The sequence below is a fragment of the Schistocerca americana genome, chromosome 4 (genome assembly GCF_021461395.2).
Source record: "Schistocerca americana isolate TAMUIC-IGC-003095 chromosome 4, iqSchAmer2.1, whole genome shotgun sequence".
Lineage (NCBI taxonomy): Eukaryota > Metazoa > Arthropoda > Insecta > Orthoptera > Acrididae > Schistocerca > Schistocerca americana.
Genome location: NC_060122.1, coordinates 819,980,264 through 820,003,138, shown reverse-complemented (window position 1 = coordinate 820,003,138; position 22,875 = coordinate 819,980,264). Strand labels below are relative to the sequence as shown.

The window sequence follows — 22,875 nt, the reverse complement described above, 5'->3', positions numbered from 1 at the left end:
TCGGAAATATTGTCCTTTAATTCCTTTAACCATTTTCTGATTACCTCCTCCAGAACTAAATTGAACAATTGTGGTTATAGGCCATCTCACTGTCTCATCTCTCTCTTGATCTCGATTGGTACAAAAGCTCCTCCAAAAATGCTGCTTCTGATGTGTGAAAGTTATGCTTTGTTCGATGAATTACTTTTCTTCCCTTTTTGTCACCTTGGAATTACTTTACTCCAGATATCTATATTGCCAAAGTTAAAAAAATTACTCTTGATTTCGATTGACAACGTACCTTGTCGTAAATGCATAAAAGGCACCTGTCTTCGTTCGTGCTTTGCTTCTCTCCTTCATACGCCCGCCGCGAACGGATGTCTCTCGGTGAAAGGGAAACACGTGCGTGAAAGATAAAACACCCTGAGTGGTATTACATACTCACTCATGTACAAAAATAAAAAAAATAAAAAACTTTGGATAAATTCTATTACTTTCAACTTTGCCTCTAAATCGTCGTAGACATTAATCGTTTTTGACTATTGATACCGTACGACTGGCCGCGTCCCATTAATGGAAAGATCATAGAATAGATGTTTTGCTATTGCCTTCCTCAGTTCTGTAGATTTATAGAACTGTATTAAGTAGAAGACTAATGAGTGATTGTATGCCGCATCTGTGTGTTTGTGTCAAGAAAAGAAATGAAAGTAAGGGAGAGTTGAATACACAGCGTACTTTCGGATTTCGCTTAGGCAGCGGCGAAGCTGACCGTCTTAACTCCCCCATCCGATGCACGGATCTGAATCAGCAAACGAACTGTTGCTTCATTTTATAAGTGACCGGTAAAATTATTAAAATGTAACCCAACACTTGGGCACACGATTTAGAAAGGCTTGCAGTCATTTCTCAAACCTTGCCAGTGGTGTTCCAGTGTACAATTCTTTTTTACGTCAGAGAAAGGATTCGCACCGGTTGTCTCCGAGCTTGGCAGCACGACATCGATAACGGATGAGTGCCTGCGTAGTGCTGCATTAAATGAAGGTTAAGCCTGCAGAAGTGACGACTGTGAAAATAGATAACATTTTTTGGAAATCGTTGTTCAAATGATAATGGAAAGCCATCGTCCGTAGAGTTACGACCGCCAAGATCTTTATTTACTGCTTGCCTTCGACTGACGAAACCGGGCGAAACGGTACTGCAGTCATCTTCTCGCAGAACGCCGCAACGTCATTGTTGGCCGACGCCGCGCGGCGTTCGGTAATTTCCGGTCAACTTCGTGAGTCCCCGCCAGCCGCCAACCGCCGCGCTGGGTGTTGTGCCCTTCGCGCGCTCAGTACGAGTTCGGCTGGCAAAGATTGCATATCAAGTGTGGCCTAGGAGGATACACGCGCCGCGCGGCAATGTGCGGCGTCGATCGTAATCTTAGCTGACAGCGAAGGGAAGGGCGATCGACTTTGCGATATGGCAGAAGCGGAAGTGGCTGTCAAGTCGGGGGCGGCGTCGGAGCCGGAGGCGGCGGCGGCGCCGGTCCCCACTACGACCATCAGCACGATTTCGCTGCAGAGCGGAGACACGCGGCTCGTCATCGCGCTGCTACAAGTAAGTGCGTGCGTGTGGACACGCCCACCGCGCGGCGGCCACGTGCGAGCCGCGCATTGCTGCCACCTGCTGCTTAATCGAGGCGCCAACGTCGCCCCCAACTGAGCTCGCGGTCACTAACGTTCTGTCACCGTGCGAACCGTTACAGCGGTTTGTCCCTTTATCTGCGGGCGAATTTTGCGTCTCAGTTCATTTGCTTACTGCCATCAGTCGTAAGGGTTACTGAAACATTCGATTTACCCTTGATGAGAACTACTTCTGTGAATGCTGAAAATCTTCGAAAAATCTACAGTGATAGAGTTTGTGTGCAGAGTACTTTCGATTTGCACTTGTTTTCCTTTCTCTATAATATAATATCGACAGTGACGCTCCAACTTTCTAGTCATCTATTTCACTCAAAGGCAACTTTGTCTTGCATATTATGTGAAGTGACGCTTTACCTTGTGGTTGTGGTCTCGCAGATGTTGCACTAAGACAGGAAGCAAATACGTAATGTTGTAGTAAAACACGTGTGTTCTTTCCGTTTTGTGCCTGACAGGAAAGAAAAAAAAAACTTGTATGAATAGAGGATGCAAAACCTTATGGGGAATTTCATGGATGATGTAGTGTTGTAATGACAAGAATTGACGTAGTTCTTTGTTTTTCAGTTAACGTATTTGATTTGTGCTGCAAATAAAGAAACACAACATATGAAGTATTTGAGACATATTCCGCCTATGCAAGACACCGTTTTTTGTTTTTCTTTACCCAGACATGCTGGTAGCTTACAACTACCACACATTTTTACACCCTGTAATTGCTTTTGATTGTGTAGCCTTGTTTCCCGTTATTTTCGATCCGCAAAGACACATATTTTCTTGGTTAACAGAAGTTTTTATTGTTACACATCTATTTTAATTAATTTTGTCACAAAAACCCAAGGTGTCTTGCGTAAGGCGGAATTTCTCCCCATTTTTTCTCAGCAAGCACGGAAAGGAAGAAGAACATCAACAACCAAAACGCGAAGTATTTGTTTATAAAATTTAGAGTTGTTTGGGAAATAGCGCAAAACTTAATTTGGTTTCCTTTAGTTTTTCGAGAGCTGTACAATAAATTAAAAGAATGGTCGTAATGTCGCCTATAGTAGGCCCTACATAAATTTTTGTGTGCATCAGCTGTTCTCCAGACAAGTGTCATAGGAGAACTGGTGTTTACTTACATTGTGAACAACAGAATTGAAGAAAAGCTCCAGGGCCGTTCTCCAAAAGCGTAGATATTGCAGTGGGGAAACCACGCTCATGCGAGGCCCAACATTAAGTAAGATCACATAAAGTGATTCTTCACATACGAAAATGTATTCAAAATAAAGGAGCAACACGACAGATGAACCGCATAGTATTGATGCTGTCCATCAGGTCAGTCACTAGCTTTGCCTAGGCTCTTGGAACTAAATATAATGACTGACATGATATTCATCTTGCGTTAGGCAGTACACACTAGGATTAATTTGATACGCCATAGCTTTCCGTGACTGATACCACGTATAGGATGCTTGTGTTACATATTCATTACCAAGGTTTAAGCTTTATCATCATTTGCCAATTGCACTGAACGAACAATTGTATGCAGCAAGCAGTCATCGAATGCGGGTAAATCTTAATACAATATGTGGTACAATAAGGCACCTACCATAGACTACGCGCTTTGCAATGAGTAATGGTGTAGACAGGACACAGTATCTGCGTCGTGAGAATTATGCAAACACTATTTTTGACGTTGTTGCGGAAGAATGAATCGAGAAGCTAGTAGGTAATAGTGCGAACTGTGGAATGCAACTGAAAGTAGTCTCGTATGTAGACAACAGTAGTATACTTTCTTTGGAGAAGATAGAGAACATCAAGAGAACGGATTAGGGTGTTAAGTTCCTTCCCGTCCGAATATATGAATATTCTACTATGCGGCTTCTCTGTTCGGATTATTCCGTTTGTTGACATTTTAATATATATAATTTATAACATGGTATTTTCAGCGACCGCTTCACGTCACAAATTGTTGTAGATTAAGTAAATTATTGAATAAAGCAACATGTTTCGAGGCACGGACTTCACCTTCACGCCACAATTGCAATCGTTTCTTCGCGGAACATTGGGTACAAAGTTTTTGGTTTAGACCGGACCAGGGGCCGTTTGTATAGCAATTCGAAAGTCAAACTTACTCTACCAATGTAAAGGTACATTAAGCAAGTTTTGAGCGACGAAACGCAGCTAGTGTCCAGGTAAATTTGCAGATCGATTGACTGCTTTTGCAAAATATGTTAATTGGGCTGAAATTCATGCTCAGCGAATGGCACCATTTATATGTGCGCCGCTTGGATTTTACGTGGAAAAACATGCAAAAAACATGTTTTTCTGAGAGGCTTTTGGCAGCACGACGAATTTCATTTCATCCAATAATCTCTATCCGTTGTCAAGGTATGATGGTTTCAAGTCATCTAAATCTAGCAGACGTTTTTCTGGGAGGTTTTTGAAGCGCACCACGTATATACCTTAAACTTGCACACCTTAAACTCGCACGAGCCGTTCAAACTTTGCACGGAAGTCGACACACGGATAAAGTCAAAACGAAATTTTTCCATCCAATAATCTTTATCCTTGTCGAGATGCGATGGCTTAAAGTCGAGTTAAACGTAGCTCGTAAATGCGTTCTTACGTGAATTGAATGCGCGGAAATGATTTAAAGTGAATCAGATAAATAATAAATGCATTCTTAAGATAAAATGTAAAACTCGCTTTCAAGTATGTATCTCCATCCGCATTTTGCGTATTAAAAACACGTTTTTTTTTTTTTTTTTATACACACGCACCACTTGTGCTTATCGGTTACAATTTTGTAAGAAGGTAGACAAGTACATGTAATTAATGGTCGTCCTGTCGTTTTGTGATTTCTGTATCCATTGTCACGATTTAAGCAAAATGGTTTAAAAGACAATTAAAAAACCTGCACCGCGCCAGTCGTCGCTCGAGTCAACGAAAATCTACATCGCTAGCCAAGCTATGGCGGTTTAGTGTCAAAATTTATGGTAGACTGAAGATTGAGAACCAGAATGAAAATGTTCCTATCATAGCACAGAAAGGCGAATGTGTCGTGGACAGAGTTATGAAGAAGAGAGGTACCGTAGGTTTTCGATTTATATGGCAGCTTCCAGCTTCAGACATCTAAATCAAAACGTCTTGATATATTCGCGCTTTCTTACGAGTTAACCCTACGTCCCTCCGTACCTCCACCCCCCTTCACAGTTCTAAATGGTTCAAATGGCTCTGAGCACTATGGGACTCAACTGCTGAGGGCATTAGTCCCCTAGAACTTAGAACTAGTTAAACCTAACTAACCCAAGGACATCACAAACATCCATGCCCGAGGCAGGATTCGAACCTGCGACCGTAGCGGTCTTGCGGTTCCAGACTGCAGCGCCTTTAACCGCACGGCCACTTCGGCCGGCTGCCCCCTTCACAGTGAGGTCCCCTAGCTGTAAGGTGTTGGCGTATCTGCATCTTGCAATTTATAGGATAAAGTCCCTGATCCTGTGCCCCAAATACAGGAGATTCGCCAACCGCATTAAATAATGTGTAATAGCCTACGATTGAAGAGCGTACAGGTTAACGGCTAAAAGAGTTCTTCTGGAAGGGGGTGGGGGGGTGTGGGGGTAGGAGAGATACAAATATCTGTGGGCTTGTTGTTAGGAGGACGCTAAAACATTTTTTGATTTGTGGTTGGGAGGCGAGGTTGATTTTTTTCACCGAGTGGACCATTTCTCCTCCAAGCCCACCCCCGTCACTTGTATGGTGAGGGATTTAAGAATAAATATACGCAAATGTATGTGCTTCTGAACAGTGGGATGCATCTATAATAGGAAGGAGAGTGAGGGTGCGTCTATAAGAGGAAGTGCCCCCGAAAGAGGATGAATGCATCCTAAGCTTTAATGACTCGTTGTGTCATATTGCACGACATGGCAAATGCCATGTTGGATGACATGACGGCCTATGACGTGTTATATGACATAACATCATTTATCATGTCACTTTACTTGACATCCTGCGTTATGTTACATGACAGTGGTTCTAAAACCAACAAGTACAAAAATATTTAACAAAAGTACAAATAGATATTGACGTTGTTCTTAACCGTCTTGGTATGTGCTGCGGCCGAATATGCAGCCTTTACTGGGTGTATTGCAGTTAGTAGCGAAAACTGAAAACTGACGCGGCTTGAAGTATTCGACAAAGTAAGCCAAAACGTTCTGTAAACATGTTGTCTGCAAGGTAATCGGGAATGTGGTGGTTGCGAAAAGCCACTGATGTCAGTGTGGAATATTGTCCTAGTCAGTATAACCGTCTTTCAAAAGTAAAGTTTTCAACTAAGTTCCCATCAAATTGGGCTCAAATTTCACCGAAGGCCTACTTTAACAAGACGTGCAATACTACTTCAGCACGTTACATATTAAGGTTTGTTCTTGAGTTTCCTTCATATGTAATATACAACTAACACAGTTGAACAGTGTCTTACGTTCAACACGTCAACATAAAATCGGATGATAATTTTTGTGTTTCTGTCTCTCTTTTTATGATGGATAGTGAAATAATTTGTATTTTATAGAATTGAAGAGTTCAATTATTAAACTAAAAATATAGCAGAAAGTTTATATTTTCTCCCATTCCGTTTGATAGATAGAACACTGAAGCTAGAAACAAGACTATGAGTCTAGTTCTTTCTGCTTTCATCAAAAGATTTAAAGATATCAGGAATTACCTTAACTGGAAATACATCGTTTCTTCTATTAATATTTAGCAGGAGAATAGGATCCAGAAATTTGTTTCTGTTTTGGTACTTATTGCAAAGGCGTTTTCCACGTTCATTGGAATTGAGCACAAGGGAAAGCAACCAACAAATGTCTGAGATGGGGGAAGGAGCGCCAAATGATACTCCGCTTGTGTGGAAAAATCTTTTCCAACTGTCGTAAAGGTGGGTCTACACTGCTTAGATTAAACGTAATACCTCTTGGACTTACTTTATACGTGATAGGCACAAAATCATCTACGGTTGCTTTAAATGGAACTACTGTATTTTATTACATTGAAAAAAGAAAAAGAAAGAAGGAATACATACTTGCTTACGTATGCAGTCTGCCTCCATAGCTGCGTTGACAGCGCGGTAGAATGCCATGCAAAAGACCCGCGTTCGATTCCCGGCCGGGTCGGAGATTTTCTGCGCTCGAGGACTGAGTGTTGAGTTGTCCGAATCATCATCATTTCATTCTAATAGACATGCAAGTCACAGAAGTGGCGTCAGCTAAAAAGACTTGCACTAGGCGACCCGTCTACCCGACGGGAGGCCGTACCCACACGTATATTGCAACATGCAACTCGTTTCTTTAATGCTTTGCGAAAATTTCAACGTCAAGATTAGTAATCGTTTTACCATTGTAGTCCTCTTTTCAAGATCTTTAGAATGCCGTTAAAAAGTGTACTGATCCATATGATACAAGAGTTAAATGGATAAACAAGCAACAGAACCACGTGCCCCTCTGCGTACTGTCAAGCACTGAAAACTTCGTTTCGATCTCTTTAACGGTTCGATAAAAGGGTGCAAGTTTTAGGTGTTCGCCCTGTGTAATAAGACGTGATCATAGCTCGAGGTTTTGCAAAATTATAAGTGGCCCTGTTCTCGCAATTTCGTAGGCAAATGTTCCAAGACTGTCCCACACATCACAAGCAAGCACGAGTTGCAACACAGCAGCGTTCTGTGAAAAGGAAAAAAAAAAAAATGTGTTCAGTACCTTAAACTGGTCCCAGATGCATGGAGCAGAGTTATTGTTACTACGACACGGCATATTAATTTGTATCGGGTTCGCGCTTTATGCTGCCTCGTAAAAAAGCACGTGTGAATACATTCACAGTTCACTGTTTGTGATCAACAGAATTTTCTGCCTATATTCTGAGATGAATTTTCTGTTAGTGACAAAATGTTACATCATGTACCATCTTCGTAAATGAAGTTCCAGGCTTATGACAATTTTTTCCGTATTTCCTAATAAATGTTTTCTGAGGTCGCAAGTTCTAAAACGACAGGATTCAAGCCGGCCGCGGCGGCCGAGCGGCTCTAGGCGCTTCAGTCCGGAACCGCATGACTGGCGCGGTCGCAGGTTCGAATCCTGCCTCGGGCATGGATGTGTGTGATGTCCTTAGGTTAGTTAGGTTTAAGTAGTTTTAAGTTCTAGGGGACTGATGACCTCAGATGTTAAGTCATATAGTGCTCAGAGTCACTGAACCATTTGATTTGACAGGATTCAAAACACCGATACATCCAGAAACTCTACGTCTGGAAGTGAGAACAAATTTCATTTTTCACTATTCAAGGGAAACTGCACATCTTTCCAAACTTGTACCAAAAAACAGTACAGCAGGGAACGTTATAGGCAGTAACGATACTTCTCCAAGTTACGACTCTTTGAAGTACCTCCACAAGACAGTAAACGGGGCAAGGCCACCGATGGGCGATGCTACAGCACTGGCGAGCAGTTCTGAGTTGAAAAGTATAAATTTATATGCGGTACATTTCTGATAGTCAATTTGGGATAACTATTTTCAGTGAGCGGGAGGTGTCATTTTAATAGTGCCGTAGAACATCTAACAAAGGCTGTTGCGACGTATTGTTACTGTTGACATTACAATCATTACCATTTTTATGGTTTTTCATATACATATGTGCTTCACGATCACTGTTGAATATGTTGCAAAACGAAATAGATAGGGATAGTATTCCAAATTCTTGCATTCCCATTATGTTTGATACTTACTTGTAACGATTGTTTATATCTGTTGTGTATTTGATGTTGCGGAACGGAGTGCTTGAAGCTCACCAGGCAGGCTGAGTTCAACAACCCATGGCATAAACCTCTGCTGAAATGAATACTAAGAGTCTATATTAACGACTCTGTGTCTGTACTTGCCGGCCGGCGTGGCCGAGCGGTTCTGGGCGCTTCAGTCTGGAACCGCGCGACCGCTACGGTCGCAGGTTCGAATTCTGCCACGGCCATGGATGTGTGTGATGTTCTTAGGTTAGTTAGGTTTAAGTAGTTCTAAGTTGTAGGGGACTGATGACCTCAGATGTTTAAGTCCCATAGTGCTCAGAGCCATCTGAACCATTTGTGTCTGTTCTTGCTAAGGTAAATAGACTGGTATAATTTAATACGTTCTGGCGTTTAAGTTGTTCGCGAAATCACTCTGTTGGTAAACTGAAGTTCACAGTTTCTGGGGCCGGCCGTGGTGGCCGAGCGGTTCTAAGCGCTACAGTCTGGAACCGCGCGACCGCTACGGTCGCAGGTTCGAATCCTGCCTCGGGCATGGATGTGTGTGATGTTCTTAGGTTAGCTAGGTTTAAGTAGTTCTAAGTTCTAGGGGACTGATGACCATGGATGTTGTCCCATAGTGCTCAGGGCCATTTGAACCATTTGAGCAGTTTCTGGGTCCGCAGCTCGTGGTCGTGCGGTAGCGTTCTCGCTTCCCTCGCCCGGGTTCCCGGGTTCGATTCCCGGGGGGGTCAGGGATTTTCTCTGCCTCGTGATGACTGAGTGTTGTGTGATGTCCTTAGGTTAGTTAGGTTTAAGTAGTTCTAAGTTCTAGGGGACTGATGACCATGGATGTTGTCCCATAGTGCTCAGAGCCATTTGAACCATTTTGAACAGTTTCTGGATCGTGTCCAGGCTCCACCATTTTGGTTTAAAGTGTCGGGAACTTTAATCACTTAGCGCTGAGTATCAAAGTACAGCAGTCCGAAGCAAAAAGTGCCTGTTGCGATTTTCTGCTGCATTAGGGGATACTGAAAGAGGTTTGCCTGAGGTGTTTAACACTAATTTAATGATTAGTGAGCTTTACTACTTTCAAATGGTTCAAATGGCTCTGAGCACTATGGTACTTAACATCTGAGGTAATCAGTCCCCTAGACTTAGAACTACTTAAACCTAACTAACCTAAGGACGTCACACACATCCATGCCTGAGGCAGGGTTCGAACCTGCGACCGTAGCAGCAGAGTGGTTCCGGACTGAAGCGCCTAAACCGCTTTTACTACTTTCATCGTTGATGGAAGACCCTAGTAGGGCTGGTGCAGGCCCAACGTAGATTTCTTTGCAAGACAGGATTTTCTTGGTTTCAAGTCAAGTAGAAGAACCTGGTCTGGAGTGGTGCGAGGGCATAAGAGCAAGGCCCGACTGCAACACGAGTGGCCTTGGCGGCTTTGCGGTCAACGCACGGCGTCTGCACACATGCCTGGCCCCACGGAGCAACTGCCGGGGGACCAGCGCTGCGCCAGCTGGGAACGTCGGCCGTTAACAGCGCCTTCTGCGGCCCACAGCGTCCACGTCGACAGTGTTCGCAGGGAAGTGGCGCGTCGCGGAACTCACTTCTCAACGGTGGACAAGGAAGACCTGTCTCCCTGAGACTCTTGTAAGGACTGTTGTTAGGATCGTAACAAGCAGTTCAGCCTCCAGCCACATACCACTGCCACGGCCTACTGCTGTTCCTATTTTCATTTCGTATGCGCCAAATCGGAGCGAACGTAGTGTAGGTTAAGTTCCTCATATCTGTGAACAAGTATTCGATATAGTGATGGGGAGCTCGTAATGAGTCGTTCACTCCAGTGAGGTGTGAACTAACCACTCAATTTCAATGAACTGGTACTTCAAACTCTTCACAGATAGCACACTCCAAACTCTTCGCCTCTCGCTCTCCCACTACATCGGCGCTACGTCACTCATCCTCCCTTCACTTCAGCCCTCCCTCTACTGCCAGTCGACGAATCGCGCGGTGTTTGTGGGGAAAGATAGGTTTACGAGGGGTTGGGGTGGTGAGGGGCGAGGGGAAGGCAGCGTCAGCTGCTTCCTGCAGTGCTGACATCATTACCCCTGACTGACTATTTGTGCAGGTAGCGCTTGCAGACAAATGAATATTAAAGATACAAACGAAGAGTGTGTGAGCACGCACAGCCAACATGAAAATAAAAGGATTGTTAATAACACTGAAAGAGGGATTGCCTGAAATCGTACCACAGGTGACAGTTTACGTTTTGAATCTGGAGAGTTATTATTCTCAACAAAAATAAAATCTATAGGAAAACTTCTGAATAATTACTTAATGTAGGTATATAGACTTTGTGACAGTGGTAAACATACTCATTCTATTTTGGATTAAATTTTAAAAGGAAGATAAAATTGGACTGCATTTCGTTGGTAGCCCTAGTTTTCAGTCCATGAATACAACAAATAATGTTTCATTTGGCAGACAAAGACTTTTTTGGGCGCTTCATGAGGAAATGTCGAGCAATACTAAATGTAATACCTTCTTTATGTGTGACAGGCTTCTCTGTTTATCTTTCCTTTGTCCCCTTCGACCATGCTCTATTTAAGTTAACCGAGGCGCTGTAAGAGCGTAAAACGTTGCGTGCACGTTACTGCACAGTTCGGCCATCTGTTGGTAAAATTATGAAGTATTACGAAGCTTTATTGTACGAGCGAGGCGAAGCGAGCGTAGCCGCGGCTGAACGGCGAACTGGGCAACTTCGCCTGGCTTCCGTACTTCATGAATGAACTACTTCACTTGAACGCTTCACGGCAAAGATTGAAATGAATGAAGTAGTTCACGGGAATGAACGAGTTCGATCCATCTCTAATTCGATAGCAGAGATAAACCAAGTTGCCGTATGCATTTCGGCTCGTGTTCGCAGTAATAGACGTAATAATAGAGCGTCCTTTTGGCGTCATTGTCTTTTCACCGCTTGCTTGTTGCGTTTGCAAATAGCGTGTGGCAAAAGTGATGGTCGTTAAACCATCGCATGAGTTCTGATTTCTCTGATTTTTTCATTGCGGTCACTTTGCGAGATGAATCTGTGACCAAGTAATTTTCTGCCCGACTCATCCCGGAATTTCGACAGTAAACAATGCCTTTCTTGTTACGTCTGCCACCGGATTACGTTGAACGTGTCGGTAATACTTTCGCGCCGACGAAACGACCCCATGACAAAAGGTCCCGTTCTTCGTTCGATTTGCTGCCAAACGAACCAGGTAAAGTTCCGGACTAGTAAGCAGTACACTGGAATCGGCTGAAGTATGCCGAGACTGGAATTACACGTAGGTGGGAGCCGCCGTAGACTGTATGGTAAATGAGTAGAATGGAAGATTACTTAGTAAACGTAAGCTTGCAGGCTGAGTCTTTAGCAGCAGTAAAAATGACAGGGACCAGCGTCTTTCCTGTTCTCTTTCTCCTTTTTTTTACGTTTCCGCTTAAATATCGTATGTACTGAAGATAATTTCCATAGCTGTAATAACTTTTGTGAGTCTGTATTGGCTCACTATTTTATTTCCGTCCGCAGCTCGTGGTCTCGCGGTAGCGTTCTCGCTTCCCGAGCACGGGGTCCCGGGTTCGATTCCCGACGGGGTCAGGGATTTTCACCTGACTCTAAATGACTGGATGTTGTTGTGTCGTCTTCATCATCATTATTCATCCCCATTGCGGTCGGAGGAAGGCAATGGCAAACCACCTCCGCTTAGAACCTTGCTTATTACAGCGATGTGGGTCTCCCGCATCGTCCCCTACGTTCTGAAGGAGAATGGGACTTCATCATCATATTATTTCCATTGTGCGATTATGTATTACTTTACAGAAAATTTTAATAATCCTGATGCACTTCGCTATCTTTCTTTTTATTTTGGGGACCGGTAAGTAGAGGAAAAGGTGTAAATATGGACACCCTCTTTTGTTTTTGACTTAAAGGTACCTTCTTTTGTAAAAATACTAGCTTTCAGACCTTCATTAAAAACTATAACAAGTTTAAGAAATGATGAGAGGCGAAACAATGATTAGTACCCATTATTTCTATTCGAAAACAAAGATTTACAAAAAGCTTGTAAAATGGAACCTAAAAAAATTGGGTGCAAATACGGGAATCCACAAAAATGTGCAAGAAATCTTTTGAAATATTTTAATGAAATGTGTTAAAACATTACAAAATGGTAGACTAGTCTACAAAAAGCAAGTTTCTCCATTTATGCATGAAATCTGAAATTATTTACACTAATCGCAAACGTAAGTAGCTCCTTCAGCGCCACCACAATCTTAAGTGTGCCCACATTTGGCACATAACACATTTAATCCACACCTCTCCTCTCCTGTCTTGAGAGAACCTTTCATCACAAAAGATGCAAGTTGCATCGTTTGAGTCTAGTGTATTCTCATAGTTGCCGGCCCGTGTGGCCGAGCGGTTCTAAGCGTCTCATCTGGAACCGCACGAGCGCTACGGTCGCAGGTTCGAATCCTGCCTCGGGCATGGATGTGTGTGATGTCCTTAGGTTAGTTAGGTTTAAGTAGCTCTATGGTCTAGGTGACTGATGACGTCAGATGTTAAGTCATATAGCGCTCAGAGCCATTTGAACCATATCCCCATCATTCACATCAAGGTCATTAACGCTGTCCACAAGGTGAGAGCTGCAGGAGCCTAAAGAGTCCGGTGATGAATCACTTAGTTTTGTGGAACAAATTTTCTTTTTTTGAAGCCCTTTGGATTTTGCACCTCTGTCCGCAGGGCGGCCTCTAACCCCAGAGAAACTCAACGACCTCTTCTTGACAGCACTTTTGTCAAGCGACTTTGTCAACTGATCTTTGTATGGCATTCCAGCGACGTGGCAGGCGTTTGCTGCTTTTCGTCCCCGCGTTGTCGTTCTCTTCTTAATGTTGGGGACAGGAGATACGTCGAATGGTGAAACTGCATTTGCTGAAATCCCTGGAGAACTTCCCAGTGTTTCAATGGCTTCATCAACTGGCATAGCTAGAACTTGATGTGACTGTACTTCAGGATAACTCGAAGAATAAGCAGGTGATGTCGATGGTCCAGAGATAGCAAGAGGAGCATGTGATTCAGAAACATTAGGTCTACGAACCACTGTGGAACAAGTTTTTCCTGTAACCAACTCAGCAGCTATGAAATCAGCGTCGGTTAAGATGTAACGGTTCATAGGGTTTAATCCAGTTCCTTTGAATCCGTTTATTGCTATCTCAGCTGACTGGGTACGAAGGTAGGCTTGGCCAAAAACCTCCGTAACGTCTTAAGGTGTGAGTGGACGCACATTGTGATGCAACTATAATCTCACTGCCTCGCTGTATTAAGTTTCCAGAGGTCTCATGAACGTCGTATGCGGTTTGTGGGTGCAGTGTGGAGGAAGTGAGATGATAGTCACGTGGTGTTCTTTCGCCAAGTCAATCACATCTGGCTATAATGACCATCCAAGATGAGGAGAACAGGCCTTTGTTCAGTCGGACATGTTCTCTCAATGAAGTGAACGAATCGTTCGGTGAACAAATTGTTTTGAACCTGTCCTGAAGTATGGGCTCTAACAATTGCACCAGGGAGGCAGCCTCTCATTAGAGCTTGGGACATGTTGGTTCTAGGGAAATTATCAGTGTCCCGAAGCTCTCATGCATGCGATAACTGTCATTGTAGCCCCTCTTTCTGCAGACGTTAGAGCTGCAATTTGTTTCTTCCCTTCCCATCATTAGCACTTTTGGAATTTTGCTTTGGAGAATGAAAAGGCCTGTCTCGTCCACGTTATACTCTCGGTCTGCTGGATATGAGTGTTCGTTGAAAGCGAATACCAATAAATCGAAGAAAACCATCACATTCTCTTTATGGAAGCCTAAGGCTCTGTCATATGAATTCCCACAAGGTTTGCAAATTGACAGCTGATCCTTGTGTCTCTCAAGAGAAAGGTCAGCCCAACCTCGTCCTGCTTCTCCTCCTTTGAAAGGGGTTTTCAAACTATTTCTCTGGGCAGGTGAAGATGCCATTCTTCCCAGATCCACCAAAGTGCACCCAAAGAAATTTTGCTCCTTCTCAAGGAGATAAGAATCTAGCTGTTCTTCGAGGTCTGCTTTTAAAAGCGGTTTCTTTTCAAGCTTTGTCCCTTGAACCGCTTGCATCAACAATTTCTCTATCCGTATCATTTACACTGCGCTCAGACCCTAAGGTCAAAATATCATCATGCCAGACGGCAGTTCTGTCATTGGGTGTTGCAGAAGTGTGCCCCACATCCACTGTGCACATCCAAGATTTTATTTATCGATGAGGCAGGGTTCATAAGAGATGGTGCTTTGAATTTCCATAACCAGCATTTGTGGCCAGATGTAAATCTCCAAGCAGTTCAGGAAAGAGGGTATCAACACCGATTTTCAATCAACGTATGGCGTACACGTTGTATGGCGTACTTGGCGACAGATTAATAGATCGATAGGTGCTACCACAAAGATTAACTAGGGGACGGCGGGCATACCTCGGCCTACTCGTTCCCCAGATCTCAGTCCCCTCGGCTTTTGCCCGCATCTCGTGGTCGTGCGGTAGCGTTCTCGCTTCCCACGCCCGGGTTCCCGGGTTCGATTCCCGGCGGGGTCAGGGATTTTCTCTGCCTCGTGATGACTGGGTGTTGTGTGCTGTCCTTAGGTTAGTTAGGTTTAAGTAGTTCTAAGTTCTAGGGGACTGATGACCATAGCTGTTAAGTCCCATAGCGCTCAGAGCCATCCCCTCGGCTTTTGGTTACGGGGACGTTTGAAGAAATTGGTCTACACCACGCCAATCAACGATGTGCGGATATTACAGGGTCGCGTCTTCAATGCGTTCCAGCAAGTACACAACGAGCGGGTATAATCCAAAGGGTGCGTGATTCCTTAGGCAGGAGGGAAAGGGGTACATTGTCACGAATGGACGCCACGTTGAACGCTTCCTGTAAACACTTGTTTATCGCAGAAAATATGCATTTCCGGACCCATGTTTATTGGACTTATTTTTCTTGTTTCGATGAGTACTACCATCTCTCAGAGTATTCGACACTCTTTCTGAACACTCTGTATATGAGGGAGTGCTGAAAAGTAATGTCTCCGAATTTTTTATGTGAAAAGTCTTAAAGCTTTTTAAATAAGGCAAACTTTATTAACATTCTACCTCTTTATTCTTCATGTCTACATATTTATTTTTCAACGTAGTCTACCTGGACATCTCTGTCAACCAGAACACATTTCTGAAACTTCCTGGCAGATTAAAACTGCAATATACGGTTGTATGATCATATCAGTCCTTCATACTCCCAGCTAGGTTGGATACGCCCACATAAGGCACGCGATCTCCACACGATGTGCTTACTTCATCGATTTCTTAGCCACTGGTGCCCCCAATACTTATCTTCTCACATTAAACACCTATCATCATTCCACAACCGCAATACCAGATCGGATACGTCTAGCATCTTGGCTGTACCTTTACATAACACAAAATCTTTCTCCGTGTCATTCTCCATCTCGGCCATAGGAGTATGGAACGCGCTCCCCTGTGATCTGCGTCTTATCCAGAACCACTCAACATTCAAGAGGGGACTCAAGACTTACATATTAGGGACGGTATAGCCACCATTGTTGTGCCCCTCTCATCTTTTTCTTTCTGCTCTCCATCATAGCTTCGAATTTTACCATTCTATTTCCCTTCCTCTAACCTATCTACCTCTTCTATATCTCTTTCACCCCATTCCATCGTCTTATGTCTCTGCTTGATGAGAATAACTCACAAGCTGCAAGAACAGAACGAGAAAATTCTCAACTAGCAGTAGGACTGACATTCATAAAAGAAAAATATGTTTACTTTCATATACATAGTCATTATTATTATTATTATTATTATTATTATTCTTGATTGTTATAATTATTTTTTGATTGTTATAATTATCATTGTCCTACTAATCTTGCCAGGTAAAATAAATGCATAAATAAAAAATAAATAAATAAAACTGTGTGCCGGACCGAGACTGGAACTCGCAGGAGAGCTTCTGTGAAGTTTGGAGGGTAGGAGGCGAGGTACTGGCGGAGGTAAAGCTGTGAGGACGGGGCATGAGTCGTGATTGGGTAGCTCAGATGGTAGAGCACTTGCCCGCGAAAGGCAAAGGTCCCGAGTTCGAGTCTCGGTCGGGCACACAGTTTTAATCTGCCAGGAAGTTTCATATCAGCGCACACTTCGCTGCAGAGTGAAAATCTCATTCTGGAACACATTTCTCCTAACGAGAGACCATTTTGTTGACACCGTCACCAGAATGTTCGACTTTGTTGACGGAGCCCCAAACTTCACCTTCGTTCGCTTGAACCGCTTCATGCCTATCAAAGTGAAACCCTCAAGGTGTAAATTCAGGAAACGGATGAAAATAAGACGAGACGAAGTCGGGACTTATGGAGGATGATCGATGACATTGAGCACAAGGCGTCGGATTGCAGCCGGTGTCGCAGCGCTCGTGCGTAATCTGGCATTATGATGCTGAACGAGAGGGTGGTCGATTTATGGACGAACTGTCGGAGTTCGAAACTCCATTACAGCACGCTGTTTCTGACACAGCGACGTACGTTACACGCCGCCATGTTACAATTCGGAGACCTCTAACAGCGTGAGAGTCGCGAGTAGCGTCAGCGCAGCAGGAAGTGACCGAGTGATTCTCAACCGATTTTGAGAACAAAATACACTACTGGCCATTAAAATTACTACACCAAGCAGAAATGCAGATGATAACCGGGTATTCATTGGACAAATATACTAGAACTGACACGTGATTACATTTTCACGCAATTTGGGTGCATAGATCCTGAGAAATCAGTACCCAGAACAACCACCTCTGGCCGTAATAACGGCCTTGATACGCCCGGGCATTGAGCCAAACAGTGCTTGGATGGCGTGTACAGGTACAGCTGCCCATGCAGCTTCAACACGATACCACAGTTTTGTTGTGACTTGGCAAGACAGCCAAGCCACTATGAGAGGAAGTCGAAAGGCACGCGTATAAGCTCACGCAGGCTGGCGTGAGGTCTGGAACAGTTAAAGGAATAGAGACTAGCAAAATAGGTACGTAGCTTCTGGAATACTTAACTTTAATCCATAATTGGTGGACATCGGTCTGACGGTACATGCATCACAAGATAAATAGCAAATGATAATGGCGCCTTGCTAGGTCGTAGCAAATGACGTAGCTGAAGGCTATGCTAACTATCGTCTCGGCAAATGAGAGCGTAATTTATCAGTGAACCATCGCTAGCAAAGTCGGCTGTACAACTAGGGCGAGTGCTAGGACGTCTCTCTAGACCTGCCGTGTGGCGGCACTCGGTCTGCAATCACTGACAGTGGCGACACGCGGGTCCGACGTATACTAACGGACCGCGGCCGATTTAAAGGCTACCACCTAGCAAGTGTGGTGTCTGGCGGTGACACCACATTTCTCCCCCGCAAATCGGCGTACGGTTGTGTTATAACGCTTCCGCCCGCCGTGGGGAGGACCCCATGTTGACGTATGCGACGAGGTGGGGAGCCTAACAACAGGCGAGGCTGTGCCACCCGCACCCTGCCATTCGGTCCGAGGGGAGCTAGGAAACGCCTGAAAACCTAGTCCAGGGTGCACGCCAACATGCGGTGTATGTGCCCGTATAGAGACAGGAGGGGCCGAAGGGTCGACCTCCATCGGGTCGGGGCACCCGACGCGCGAAGACGCCATGTGGTCCGGAGCGGGCAAGAGTTCCATGTCGGAGGACAGCTGGTCACGGAAAGCGATCGGCGGCGCGGGACCCAGGGAGGCGCCCGGCGGTTGCAGCGACGCGTGCACTGCGGGCGTCGCCGCCGGGAGAACAGGCGGCGGCGCGTCGCCATGGGGCAAAATGGAAGGCAGCGTCGGTAACACCTGGGGATGAGGCGAGCCAGTAGATGGGTCCCCAGGGCGCTGACCGGACGGCACCGTCGCTGAAAGCAGACGGGGAGCGGCAGAACCCGTGCGATGACAGAGGCGCAGCTGGTTGAGATGCCGACGCACCTCACCAGAGGCCCCCAAAACCAGATACATAGCGCGGCCGAGGCAGCGAAGAATGCGCCCTGCGAGCTAACGCCGTGAACCTCGATAGTTGCGATAGTATACAACGTCGCCTGGGGCAAAAGCAGGTGTCTGCTGCTGCACAGGAACCTGATGTGGCGGATGTAGCAAAGACATCAAGGTGCGATGAGGGCGACCGTGAAGCAATTCAGCCGGCGAGCGACCATCTCGAGGCTGAGAGCGATACGTGGACAAAAAGAGCAATAACGCGTCCTCCCGAGAATGAGACTCTTTCAACTTCAACATCTGTGACTTGAAAGTCCTGACCAATCGTTCAGCGGCACCGTTTGACTGCGGCGAAAACGGCGCGGACGGCAGATGTTGAATACCATTGGCCTTGCAGAATGACTGAAATTCTGCGGACATGAATTGTGGGCCATTGTCGGAAACAATAGTCTGTGGAAGACCTTCAATGCAAAAGATAGCGGATAACGCTTGGATGGTGGCAGAAGACGTCGTGGAAGACATCCGGACAACAAAAGGAAAATTACTGAATGAATCTACCACAACCAACCATCGAGCATTCCAGAATGGACCAGCAAAATCGATGTGTAAGCGTTGCCAAGGGGTAGTGGCTTTCGGCCATGCAAAGAATTTCCGCGGTGGTGCGGATTGTTGTTCGGCACCCGCCATGCAAGAAGAGCACACTTTCGTAACCGCAGCATCGATTCCGAACCAAGTACAGTGCTGACGAGCAAGTTGTTTCGTTCTCACTATACCCCAATGTCCTTGGTGGAGAATCTGTAAGACAGAGGACTGTAACGAACGTGGGACCACGACCCTGGCTGATCACTATCAGAACGCAACAGCAAAACACCACGTCGAACAAAAAGTCTCTCCTTGTGAGCAAAAAATCGGCGAACCAACGGATCCTCGATCCGGGACTTTGACAAGGGCCATTGCGTAGCAACAAAACGCAAAACGGTAGCAAGAACAGGGTCAGCAGCTGTGGCTGTAGCTACACGACGAAAATCAACCGGAAACGATTCGACCACGTCATCGGTTTCCGAATCAATGAACATGCAAGCAAGTTCGGAGGAATCGAAGGCTCTATCCTCAGCAACAGGCAAACGGGACAACGCATCGGCGTTTCCGTGCTTAGCAGTGGACCGATACAAGATATCGTAGCGGTACTGCGAGAGGAAAATAGACCAGCGGATGAATTTCTGCGCTGTACGCGGAGGTACAGGCTTGTTCGGATGAAAAAGCGACGTGGTTTGTGGTCTGTGATCATGGTAAAGTGACGACCATACAAGAAATCATGAAACTTTGTAACACCAAATACGAGAGCCAACGCTTCTTTCTCGTTCTGTGAATAATGTCGTTGTGCAGACCAGAGCAATTTGGACGCAAAGGCAATAGGGCGATCGTGCGAACCATCTTTGTGCGCAAGCACAGCACCGATCCCGAAATCCGATGCATCCACCAACAACAAAAGGGGTTTCTGGGGATCGAATGGCGTAAGGCAAGTAGTGGAAAGCAACGCCGATTCCAACTGGCGAAAGGCGTGTTCGCATTCCGTCGTCCAGACGAACGGAACACCCTGACGGCGTAAGCGATGAAGCGGAGCTGAAATGGAAGAGGCATGGCGCACATAGCGATGATAGTAATTTATTTTTCCCAGCACACTCTGTAGCTGCTTCAAATTCTGCGGCGAAGGCAAGTCTTGTATGGCACGAAGGTGCTCTGAACTGGGATGTATGCCTTGGGCATTGAGTACATGGCCCAGATAGGGTAAGTCACGAGCAAAAAACACACATTTGTCCTTCCGCAAGCGAAGACCATTTTGTCGCAAGACCTGAAATAATGTCCTGAGATGGCTAAATGTTCTTCTTCCGTCTTTCCGGAGATCACAATATCGTCCAGATAGTTTGCTGCAGTAGGGACCGACGCACAAACAGTTTGTAGATATTGCTGAAACAATGTAGGGGCGGAGGCACACCCGAATGGCAGTCGTTTGAATCGGTACAAACCAAGATGCGTGTTAACCACCAAAACGCGCTGGGATTCTTCGTCCACCGATATTTGCAAGTACGCATCTGCTAGGTCCAACTTCGAAAAATATTTACCCGGGCACAGTTTGTCAAAAAGATCTTCCGGGCGGAGTAAAGGAAAAGTTGCAGTCGCTAGTTGAGGATTCACTGTTGCCTTGAAGTCCATGCAAAGTCTCAATTTTCCGGAAGGTTTTTGCAAAATTACTAAGGGTGATGCCCAGAGAGAAGCCTGCACACGTTCAATCACACCTTGTGATTCTAAATCGTTTAATGTTCTTGCGACCTCATCACGCAATGTGTGGGGAACATTGCGCGCCCTGAAAAATTTCGGTTGCGCATTTACTTTCAGTTCCAAATGTGCTTTATAGTTCTTAGCGCAACCGAGGCCCGGTGCAAAAATGTCTGCAAATTCTTCACATAGACGAGAAACACTGTCTGAAGGCACAGTCTGGTTCACTGATAGGACCTGATTTACTATAGACAAGTTAAACAACTGAAATAAATCTAAACCAAACAAGTTCACTGCAGAAGAAGAATGCAGGACGTACAATGACACAAGTTTTGTTTGTCCCTTGTATGTTGCAAGAGGGCTGCATTGTCCTAACACAGGAATTGCTTGTCCTGAATAACTACTGAGCTTAACATTTGCGGCATGCAACGGAGGTGTGCCCAGCTGTTTGTACGTGTCTTGATTGATCAGTGAAACTGCAGCTCCGGTATCGAGCTGGAATGGTATCACTTTGCCGTTAATGTCCAAGTCCACAAAAAGTTTATTGCCCTGCTGACGACAAGAGCGACTGTCTCGTGCAACTTAACTGACACTGGTACAGAATCACTTGCGACTTGACGTGATTTCCGGCGACGTCGACGCACACTATTTGTGGGACGAACACAGTCACTGTTAGAGTGGCACTGGGCGGAGTGGAATGAACTACATGAATTTCCATGGGCGAAGGTTCACGAGCCTGAGTATTCTTGGTTCGATTCCGATTCCGGCGCGAAGCAAAAGGCCTGGAATGGTTGTGAGTGTCCGTTCTGAGCTTTTTCTGGCAAACACTTTGAACATGTCCTTTTTTATTACAGAAAAGCAAATAGCCTGGCGTGACGGGCAATTCTCACGCGAATGTCTAGTAGCACACCGCGGGCATGATTTTATCACTGCATTTGCTTGCTTGCCGGCACACGTAGCTAAGAGCTTAGCAGCAGCTGCACGGACGGGCGCGAGGGCTGTTTACTGTTCCGTGCAGCGCACCCGGCGGGCCGGTGAATGTGACACACGGCAGGTGAAGTTTCAAATGATTCCTGAGCAAAGTCAAGTGTGTCTTGACGATCCAATATGTCTATCAGTTGTTGAAGGGAGGGATTGACTAGTTTTAAAATCTGTTCCCGTATATGAACATCAGAAACGTTCTGTGCAATAGCATCACGTACCATAGTATCTGAATAAGGGAGTCCACATTGACACTCAAAAGCACAATCCCTAGTAAGGCCTTGCAAAGTTACAACCCACTCCCGATTAGTTTGACCGGCCGTACGTTTTGTATGAACTACATTGACTGATTCTTTGAAATATGCATCCAATGCAGACAAAATTTCGTAGTAGGACAGAGTTGCTACGTCGCGTCGGGCAAACAATTTGACTATCACACGGTACGTTGACACGCCGACGCACGATAATAAGAAAGGCTGCCGCTCGTTACCTTGAATTCTGTAGGCGGCGAGATGGAATCCAAACTGGCGTGACCACTCCGTCCAGCTTTCCAGTGCCGCATCAAAAGGACGACAAGGTGGTGCAACTGCGTGTTGTGGCTGCGTGAGCGGTGAAGCGGCGGCTGCCGCATCGTTTTGCATTGCACGTTGACCCTGGACGAGCTGTCCAAGTGCATCCAATAAGGCCTGCGTCTGCTGATTCTGCAAGTGATAAAATTCGGACAGTACATCTGGAGATCGTGGTGAAGCCATTACACAAGTAAATCAATATAGGTACGAACGCAGAATTCTCGTCGCCAAACTGTTGTGACTTGGCAAGACAGCCAAGCCACTATGAGGTAGCCGAAAGGCACACGTTTAAGCTCACGCAGGCTGGCGTGAGGTGTGGAACAGTTAAAGGAATAGAGACTAGCAAAATAGGTACGTAGCTTCTGGAATACTTAACTTTAATCCATAATTGGTGAACATCGGTGTGACGGTATATGCATCACAAGATAAATAGCAAATGATAATGGCGCCTTGCTAGGTCGTAGCAAATGAAATAGCTGAAGGCTATGCTAACTATCGTCTCGGCAAATGAGAGCGTAATTTGTCAGTGAACCATCGCTAGCAAAGTCGGCTGTACAACTGGGGC

The 22,875-nt window shown here is 45.4% G+C and overlaps 1 protein-coding gene across 3 annotated transcripts in view; it reads left to right on the top strand.

Moving 5' to 3' along the window:
- LOC124613951 (muscle M-line assembly protein unc-89) overlaps positions 1-22,875 on the top strand; it is a 722,488-nt gene that overhangs the window by 116,470 nt on the left and 583,143 nt on the right. The window contains exon 1 of one of the 3 annotated variants that reach the window (XM_047142719.1): positions 1,382-1,578. The exons of the other annotated variants lie outside the window; for them this stretch is intronic. Within the exon in view, the coding sequence (XP_046998675.1) occupies positions 1,441-1,578 (138 nt within the window). The 5' untranslated portion in view covers positions 1,382-1,440. Of the gene's footprint in view, positions 1-1,381; positions 1,579-22,875 lie in introns of those variants that run through there. 3 annotated transcript variants of the gene reach the window in all.